Below are 10,235 nucleotides of genomic sequence, written 5' to 3' on the forward strand. Positions count from 1 at the left end.
ATGGTGCTGACAAACCTAGAAACCTAGGTTTCTGGCGTGCCCAAGGGACGCAACCCTGCACAGCGAATCGCGACGTCTGAGACGACTGGGCCACCCATGCCCCCTCCATTATGTACAAGCATATAGCCCTGGTAGCTGCAATATTGCTGGTTTCATATCATAGCCATACATCATGTATGCTTCTGTAACCGGACCCCACATTTCCACGGGTAATGGGTCAATTGACCTCTAAGTACAACTCATATTAATCTGAACATGCTGATGTTATGCTCTGTTAAGTCTGTGTCAGGTTTGGACAAATGTTATTGGCTTGGTGTAGACAACAGGTCATCAAAAGCCTCCTCATGACTCATTCACTCACAGCTTACAACATGCACAAACTGTCCTGTCAATTCATAACAAAAATAGGAATTTACAACCACACTTAGGACTTTGTCCCCATGCATAGAGATCATTATCAGTGAAATATATGAATGTTGTTCCCGAGATTAAAACAAAATGAAATTTCTGTTACCAGAGAGAGGCATGTGATCATGTGCAGTAATAGAGCTGTATGTCACCCCGAATACTCATATTGATAATAAGATCTCTCTAATTGATTAACAATCCAGTGTTAAAAAATAAGGGGTCCTGGGGTTACTCCAATGTTCACACAGTTTGGACCTCACTCTACGAAGGTTCATAAGAAGATGCGGCGATGAATGTTGTGCATTATCTTGTTGCGTTTTTGTTTATATAAAATAAAGTAGTCACATTACACCCCTGGGTGTCGTTCTTAAAGTTGTATTAAAACAAGGTGCTTAACTAGCGTATTTGTTTTAGATGTGGTAATGAGTCAATTTTGCATATTATGTCAAGTATGAAGACGAGCAAAAGTCAAGTAAGTGGCAATCAAGTGTGCGCTATAACAGGGGGCTGGCAATAATTTGTCCTCAGAGATAGCTAGCCCTAACCAGCATGTTTTCACTTTAAAGCCTGCCCCACAATTTGCGGAAAGCAATTTTTGATCAGCCAGTCGAGCCAGCCTATCACGTAACATAACAATTGTCGTTAATAATTTATGAATTGACTTTAACTTTATGTGTAAGTTATGAACCTTCGTAGAGTGAGGTCCAAACTGTGTGAACATTGGAGTATGATTATAAACCTGCCAAACACCAAATGGATACTGAGGTAAATTCGTAGATTGCTGTAGACTGTCAGTCTACAATGGTCTAGGTATGGTTCAACTCAATATTAGTTTTGGAGTGCATTTCTTCCTTTTGTTCACTAGGAAGGGTCGTAGTGGGGATATTCGTGAACGGACATTCAACGCTGAGTTCAAGATTAAAAGGTCCAAAAGATCAAAAACAAAACTTCTGTGTGTATTTTTGCATGGAATTACCAGGGTATTCCCCAGGAATGTGGAAGTAGCCCGTCAGTCCCATGAAAAACATATGAACATCAAAAAGTAGCTTTCATACACTTATGAGGTCAGATTTGTGGTTATATGACAGGCCTCTTATCTAACGGAAAAGATGTATAATGTAAACTTCACTATAAAAAAATATATACCGGTAGATATATGTCAATAAGCATCTCTTTTATACATTCTTCCTCTTCATTCCACGGGAGATATGCAAAATGCAAAATTCCTAGTTGAGGATTTGATCATGGACTGTTCTCTTAAAGTGCACACTGTGTATAAAGTGTGCAGCTTTCTCCAAGACCAGTTTAAAAAAAAGATAAGATACAGAATCAAAAAAGATGTTGAAAATACAATGTACCATAAACACAAATATAACCAAGTAAGAAACATCTGCATGGAACAGAAGAATCGAGTTCACTGATGTCAAACTTGGTTCAGTGTAGGCGAGAGGAGCCCGAGAGACGGTTGGGTCAATCAGTCATGTCATGTTAGATTTCATTGGTTGATATGGGAGGACATATTTCTAACGACTGTCCACTTTGGTCAAGTTTAAGTGGGGCTACTCTCATTTGCGAAATTAAGTTGAAGGTCATAAGAAGGTCATGACCACATCTAAAACAAATACGCTAGTTAAGCACCTTGTTTTAATACAACTTTAAGAACGACACCCAGGGGTGTAATGTGACTACTTTATTTTATATAAACCAAAACGCAACCAGATAATGCACATTATTTTAGTTCCGTCATTGCTTTCAATCTGTCATTTTTTCCTGAATATGCTGAAAGAACCAAATTGAGCACTTGTTTCAAACACGAGTTACCTGCATATATCGCAAAATTCAAACTATTAAAATAGTGTCATGGATAAGCATGCGGAGATCAGCTCTAGGAAATACTGTTTTGCATCAAATGTCAAATTGCTGAACCCCTTTATTACTCCTCTGATATCACTGTTTAATAGGGCTGGCAAATAAGATTGATAATCCGAATTATCATCAGTGGGAGGAAATATTACCAATTATTGATATCAAATTGTTGTCATTGTTAATACCTTACATAAATGATGAAATAAAGTTTAGATTTACCGAAACAGACTTGTTAATGTCAATCGTCGAAGACGGAAAGCAACTGTTTTTGTTTTATCTCCCATGTCCACAAAATCATCTATGCATGTGTCACTGCTTATTAGTGGCATGAAATATGTTGATTTCTTACGGAAATTTCTTAAATATTTGTTTAAAGTTACTTCTCACATATTTATTGATAACTGATCAATATTTAGTTAGTGATTATCGATCTCTATAATCTATATCGATAGCCAGCCCCACTTTCTAATAAACATACAGCAGGTGTGGTTACGGCAATTATTGGTCATCGGCTGATCATAAGAAAGGGGGCATCGGTAGCATATTGCTTCTCTCCACAATCTTTACTCTGCTCCAAGACGGATAATCTAATCATGAGAGACACAACCAATTTTCACAAATCTCAAAAGATGCATAGATATATTATGCATGCTTCTGAACACTCCCTGTATAATTACTATTTTTTACATATTTTGTCCATTACAGTTGCCCATAATCTAGCAAGCATTGTGGCATCATAAGGTTCAAAGCATCACCAATACACAAACACAACATTCATCGCCGCATCTTCTTATGACCTTCAACTTAATTTCGCAAATGAGAGTAGCCCCACTTAAACTTGACCAAAGTGGACAGTCGTTAGAAATATGTCCTCCCATATCAACCAATGCAATCTAACATGACATGACTGATTGACCCAACCGTCTCTCGGGCTCCTCTCGCCTACACTGAACCAAGTTTGACATCAGTGAACTCGATTCTTCTGTTCCATGCAGATGTTTCTTACTTGGTTATATTTGCGTTTATGGTACATTGTATTTTCAACATCTTTTTTGATTCTGTATCTTATCTTTTTTTTAAACTGGTCTTGGAGAAAGCTGCACACTTTATACCCAGTGTGCACTTTAAGAGAACAGTCCATTATCAAATCCTCAACTAGGAATTTTGCATTCATACACCACCTTTATCTCAGGGACGTTTTTTTTCAACATAGAACTATGAAATAAATAAATGACTACATTTGGCCTGTAAGATATCATTTTGATCATAACTAGTGTATTGCAAAATGTATGTTACTCACTTTTGCTTTTTAAATATGCTTTAAAATACAGTCTTAATAAAAAAAGGTATCTAACAGGGACTCGTTTAGTAACGTATTTTTCTTATTCATCACAATGGACTGATGAAAAAAATATGTAAATGTGATGCCAGAGATTATAAAAATGTTAATTTGTAGTACTGCGTGATCACATGCAGTTCAGATGACAACACAGCTTGTACAGTAAGTTGACAGGTGTTTCGATTCCCTCTCTTTGAGGTACAACTTTGTTGTTTAAATGAGCAATATTCTAGCTATATGCAGTCTGGACCAGACAATCCAGTGATTGATATTGTGAACAAAGATCTGCACCCTTTGATATGTTTGTGGTAGTTTGAATCAAATGATTCACCAAGTCTGACCACCCAATCCATTTAGTCGCCTTCAAGCACAGGTTGCTGTGGACTTATTCCAGCCTGCAATCCCCACTTGGTTGGTGGTATTACAGAAGTTGACTGACACTCTTTCCACATAGTGGAGCGGCTAAGATCGGGTTTCCTTAAGAAATGTGCATTTAATGATAAAAGCACCAAAATTGGTCATCATATAGAATATATCATAAGAATATGTAAAGTCAATCAATAAACACAAATAAATTCTTAGTTAACCATTTACAGGGACATACAAAGAGAAGAAATACATAATTATATACTAATAAATAACATTTAAAAACAATGAACACCCGTTTATTCAAAATTGTGTTTTCTGTAACTTAGACACTCACAAAACTCACTGGTTCTTCGTTTAACTGCCTGCAGCCTGATCTGATGTTCTACATCAACATTTGAAGTAGACAAAAGAGCTCCAAGAATGTGTAACACAAATTGAAAACGCTAATTTTTGGTTGCCTTGGAAGCCAAACATCATAGTAGTAATAGTAAGTGTTTGACGGCTCTCTGAAGCCAGGAGACTGAAAAACCCACAGCTGATGTCCTATGTTTATTGGTTACTTTAGCAAGAATGATACTGGAAGGTGCCATTAGGACCAAAGTCATGAATCTTCATCTCAAGCAACACTTACAATTTCTCAGCTTCTTAATACAGCAGTGTCAGACACAGGCACTCACCACCAACAACAGCAACTTACACCATTGTACACAAGACACATCTTTCATAAGGAAACCTCAGTCTCTATTTACATTGCATTGATGCATCATGGTCAGACTTGGAAAAGAGAGTTGGTCGACAAGTTACATGATCTTGGCATAAGCATCTCTTAAGACAGAGTATTCCGTATCCCAACTGATTTAGGCAACAGAGTATGTGAACAATTCGAAAGAAAAAAATGTAGTATGCCCTCTGACAATGCAAAGTCAAGTCTTCACAGCTGCTATTGACAATATAACCCATAATAACCCAAGATCATCAAGATTCATTTCATGGAACTAGCATATTGCTGCTTCAGCACCGGAGTGTTGATAGTGAAGGTAATAATGGTGCAACAACCACTATGAATGGGCACTTTAGTTCCAAGACAGTTAAGCATTTGACAAACTACGACACAAATGTCCCTTCCGTTTCCTCAGACACACGAGAAGGATGATCATGACAACAGATGAAACACAACAGATGAAACACAACAGATGAAACACAACAGATGAAACACATGAATGTATCTTGGGCTGCATATCATGCCAACAACAACGATAACTTCATTTCCCAATCAGTTCTTCTACTGTTTCAGGAAAGTGCTCACACAGTGTCAATCATCAAACACTCAAAGGATGTTGTGAAGAGTGTTGTAGAGCATTTGAATCCAGGACAGTTTTGTATCATTACATTCGACCAACCTTTGTATGCTCTAGCCATGTAAAAACAGGGGTAATGGCCTGAGAAGTATCCCAAACACAAATAAGTCATTATGATTGGGGGTCTTCATATTGAAATGGCTGCCTTAAAAACTGCCTGTGACGTGATGTCAGGAAGTGGAAGGATACATGCACTAATATACAAGCAGAGATTGTCACACCTAAAACTGCAGAACACATGTTATTCACACAAGTAAGCTCATCAAATCACAGCAGCTTCACTGAATAGTATACAGCATAATGCATATTGAAGATGTGTTACCTCAACTACTCTAGAAGGGAATGCCATGTTGGATTTTAATGCTTGGTGTACAAAGGGAAGTGATGCCTCTGGCATAAGTGTGTTCCCTAAGGGAAGCAAACTTTGCCATGTACTTGGATGTGCCAACAGAACTTGTTCTAGGGTTCTTTGCCTTGGATCACACTCACTACATGCGTTGGATACCAGTTCATCTCAAAGATATGTGAGTTGTCAGAGAGACAAAATAATGCCTGTGTCTGGATGGTTTCTGGACTAGAGGTGTCTTGGGTGATTGGAGAATTTGAGACATCAAAAGGGGAGACAAAATGGAACACCACCATGATCAGACTGCTAGTGTACAGAAAGCTTTTGCTAAGGATGTCTGTTCTTTTGAAGCTGTCATCCAAGAATTCAGAAGGCCCTTTGTGTACAGTCTGGATTTGCTTGTCCTTGATACTAGATAAATAGCAGGTGCTGAGCTTCTGCAATCTGTCAAGTGTGTTCAGCAGCTGGGAAATGAGAGGTTTTTTCACAGAGGAGCGCCTGGTGGACAGAACAAAGCCAATCAACAGTGTCATTTTACGTAACAATTTAGCATGGCTGAACTCAAAATTGAAAGCCGTAAAACCTGGTGAAGAAGAACTGAAAACAATGAAGATTGACATGGAACCCTTGTCCAGGTTGCACATTGGGTGTCAAACACGTTGGGGAAATTTAGATGGTTTTTTTACCCATCATAAAAATCAGACATTTCCACCATCCGTGTTGAAACAAGTTTTGCAGCAACATCTGAAGTGCCTTCTGTTACTAGTTCATTGATGGAGCTGCAACTGTTCAAATGTTGAAACCTGGTACTGTCAACACAATTGATGAATATGCTGGAGAAGTATTCATACCACTCATCCATGTACAGCTACGAAATGTGACACTGTGGATCTGATCTGGGATAGATACATGAACAACAGTCAGTCTAAAAGCAACAGTCAGAGCTCAACAGGGCTCAGGTAGACGTAGACGTGTTATTGGCACCGCAACTTTACCAGGAAACTAGCAGAGTTATTTACATGAAGAAAGCAACAAATAGGAACTTTTTCCGATTTTTGTCAAAGGCTTTTATTCAGTCTGTCCAGGAGCAGGACAAGGAAGTTGTTGTCACAGAAGGAGAACAGGTACTGAGTGTTCCTCGGTAACATGAACTGCCTTCACTTGCAACCACGAAGAAGCCGAAGATGCTTCACATTGCTCAAGCTGCAAAACATGGCCAAGACAAGATTATGGTATGAACAGTAGATACAGATGTTGTAGTGCTTGCAGTTATGGTTTTCCAGATCAGCTTGCCAATTTATTTAGAACTGTGGCTAGCCTTTTGGACAGGAAAAAGTTTCCGTTATTTGGCAGCTCATGAAATCAAAGCATGTCTTGGACCAGATTAATCATGTGCTTTTCCAGTGTTTCATGCTCTGACAGGATGAGATACTGTCTGAACCTTTGCAAGACATGGTACGAAGATGGCCTGGACTACATAGCAAGTCTTTCCAGAAGTCATGCAGGCTCTAGTCACTCTGTCTTGTGCTCCTGGAAGCATGACAGATGCTGAACATCATTGAGAGGTTCATCATACTGATCAATGCTGATGTATGACATGACAAGCCTTGACATGAATGTTGATCAAGCCAGAAAGACTGTTTGCCATGAAATACTCAATTCATGCCATCCAACGCATGCAACTCTTGTACGGCATGTCACTGTCAGAAGGGCAGCTTACCTGTTAGGCAGGTCATTTTTGGTCAGTCACTCCATCCACAGCCTGAACGGAAAGTGGTCAGTATACCCCCAATTCGGCGACACTACACCACGCATCAAAATCTCGTCAAGAGTTGGTCTCTTGTGGCTGCAGAAAGGGGTGTAAAAACCGATGCTAGTACAAACAGTCCTCACTTAAATACAGAGGATTTTGTTGGTGTGAGGACCAGTTTTCATAAACATGACTCTCTTTTATTTTCAACACATAACCAGTATGTGGATCAGTATTTTTTTTATAAAACCGTCACTTTAGTGCATGCTAGGTAGTTACAAAGCTACAACAGTAGCCAGGAAAGGCAACATTTTCTTTATCTACTGCACATGTGCAAAATGAAAATATTTTGCGTGCCTCGATATCTGAAAATGTTCTCTAGGCATCAGTCTATAAATGTGCAAAGTTTCTTCCTATTATCATTGAATGCACATTTTCTCTGCTCAGCCTCTCCACCAACAGATTGAAATAAGCTTGTGCGTGTTCACATCACACTCATAGCTTGTAAAACAAATCAAAGTAGGTGGCAAAGTAAACTTAAATTTCTGAATATTTCAGATATTACATAGAAAAATTTCAAAATCTGGTCAATGGCCAGTAGTGCACAGACTTGCTTTATCGATTAAACACTCTGGCAATCGATAGTCATTTTAAATGCCCTGATCAACTGAATAACAAATAGATCAATCAACCACTATTGCCATGTATAAAGTCATCTGACAGAAATGTTCTATTCCACTGTTTTCATTCCCTCATTACACGATCTGAAATGAAGAATTTTGCTTCTAGTTAAAAAAAACCCATTCAAATTCATATTTTGAAACAATTCAGATTAACTTTGAAAAATTATGACAACTGCTCAGTGGACATGCAGACAGTCTCATTAAAAAAGATCTAATACCATAACTCTGCTTTAACATGAGTGAGTGAGTTGTGTTTAACGCCGCTTCTAACAGCATTCCAGTTATATCACGTCATGTCATCTTAATGTGGGAGGAAAGCCTGAAGTGATGAAGGTCTTAGACATTTACCACTTCGGTGAAACCCACAAGCACGGGTACGGTGCTGACAAGCCTTGAAACCTTATTGGAGTGAACCGGGATTCGAACCCACAATCATAGATTTCTGGTGTGCCCAAGGATCGCAACTCTGAGCAGCTAAGTGCGGCACCTGATACGACTTGGCCACCTGTCCCCCAGTTTTAACATGAGGACACCTTCATAGAATAGAAGGTTGTGTCAGGTGAACCCTGAGCAACCCTGAGCAACGAAGTTGTCAGTGAGTGAGTTGGATTCTACGCACAAAATGAAGGATGCACAGGTTCTTGATAAATCAGATGTCACGCTTTCCAAAATGATTTGGCTTCATTTCTCTCACTTCAACCACGGACGTATTCTATATACGTCTTTGCTTCAACTCACTTCGGAAATTTCAATTTTTAAAAACAAAAAAACCCTGCAGGATATACATATGCCTTTGATGGTATGCCCTTCTAAATGTAGACATGGTAGATGACACAGAGCTAAAAAACGACAGAGTGTATAAGATATCCACAACAATTCGATGATAAAGCCTTCATTATGTAGTAGAGTACACTCAGGAAATGTCACTTAATCTCATTTTAGATACACTGGTCGGAATACTTCTCTCACTAAGAATTTAGAAGCCTCCATGTTGATGGTCTGATCAGAAGGTTCACCTGACGTGACCTGCTAAGATCATCACGAGGAGAGGTATCATATCGGAGTAACAGATCTGATTGTAATGAGATTGGTGGCCAGTATACAAATATATAACTTTTTTAAGTTACAAAATATAACGTCCATCAAAGGACCTTCAACCCAAGACTGACACTATATCTCACGTCAGTAGGCCTAAATGCTCTCCCAAAACATGATCATGTGTCGATTTTGAAAAAAAGAAAGAGAGAAAGAAACACCGGACATTTTAGTTAGTTTTTGACACTCACAATCATACAGTAGCACCTTTGACCAAACGGAGGGAGACCGGTAAAAAAGATTGAGCATTCTGTAGAAATCGACCACATGTAACCATCTTATCGTTGCAGAACTATATGCATTCAAAATCAAAACAATGTCACTCGCTGAAAACTAGGAACATCTGTGGACACCCAATGTCAATGTGACATATTGACAATGTACAAGATCGTATTCGAAAAGAACTCAAAACCCATTTTACTAAGTAACACTAGAAATTCAATCGTCATCCTATCAACAAACATACGTATTTACCTTATTTTTTTCATTCACGTTCCGGTGACTTTCTCGATGATAACAATACACAGTAACACCTGTCAAACTGAAAGGGTAAGACTTTCCTATCTTGGTGGTTTGAAGAGTGCCAGAACAGTCATACTATTCTCCTACCCACTGTCGGAATAAGAACGACGCCACAACGGACCTCTGATAGACAGTTACGAAATAGGTTACGCCCTGTCACGTGTTTATGCATGTTGTTAGAATCAATAAATACGCGGCCACTTATCTAGCAAATGTAGCTTCGACATGCTATTGAGCATATATTTTTGTGTATTCACTTATGAACAACCGCAATCTAAAACAATAGGCAGCTAATGTCGACGATACGATTACCCACGTTACGAATGAAATGTCGGAAATATTGATTGAATGGCTTTATCCGATGTTCACGTTGTAAGTCGTATGGTCAGAGTATGTCTATATTAACTTATACACGCATCATCTACGTACACTGCACAAGAAATCTATCAGATAAAAAAGTGAATCGATTGTTATATGAATGGATCGAAACAACAACCGT

The 10,235-nt window shown here is 38.7% G+C and overlaps 1 protein-coding gene across 2 annotated transcripts in view; it reads right to left on the reverse strand.

The window, feature by feature from the left end:
- Positions 1-9,802, reverse strand: part of LOC124149484 (protein PHTF1-like) — a 48,574-nt gene extending 38,772 nt beyond the window's left edge. Inside the window, exon 1 of one of the 2 annotated variants that reach the window (XM_046521102.2) lies at positions 9,689-9,802. In XM_046521102.2, the coding sequence (XP_046377058.2) occupies positions 9,689-9,702 (14 nt within the window). In that variant the 5' untranslated portion in view covers positions 9,703-9,802. The remainder of the gene's footprint in view (positions 1-9,688) is intronic. The other variant, XM_046521101.2, reaches the window with a different exon arrangement.
- Between the last annotated feature and the right edge of the window lie 433 nt (positions 9,803-10,235).

The sequence above is a fragment of the Haliotis rufescens genome, unplaced genomic scaffold, assembly GCF_023055435.1.
Source record: "Haliotis rufescens isolate VD_foot unplaced genomic scaffold, xgHalRufe1.0.p SCAF_1, whole genome shotgun sequence".
In the NCBI taxonomy this organism is placed as follows: Eukaryota; Metazoa; Mollusca; class Gastropoda; order Lepetellida; family Haliotidae; genus Haliotis; species Haliotis rufescens.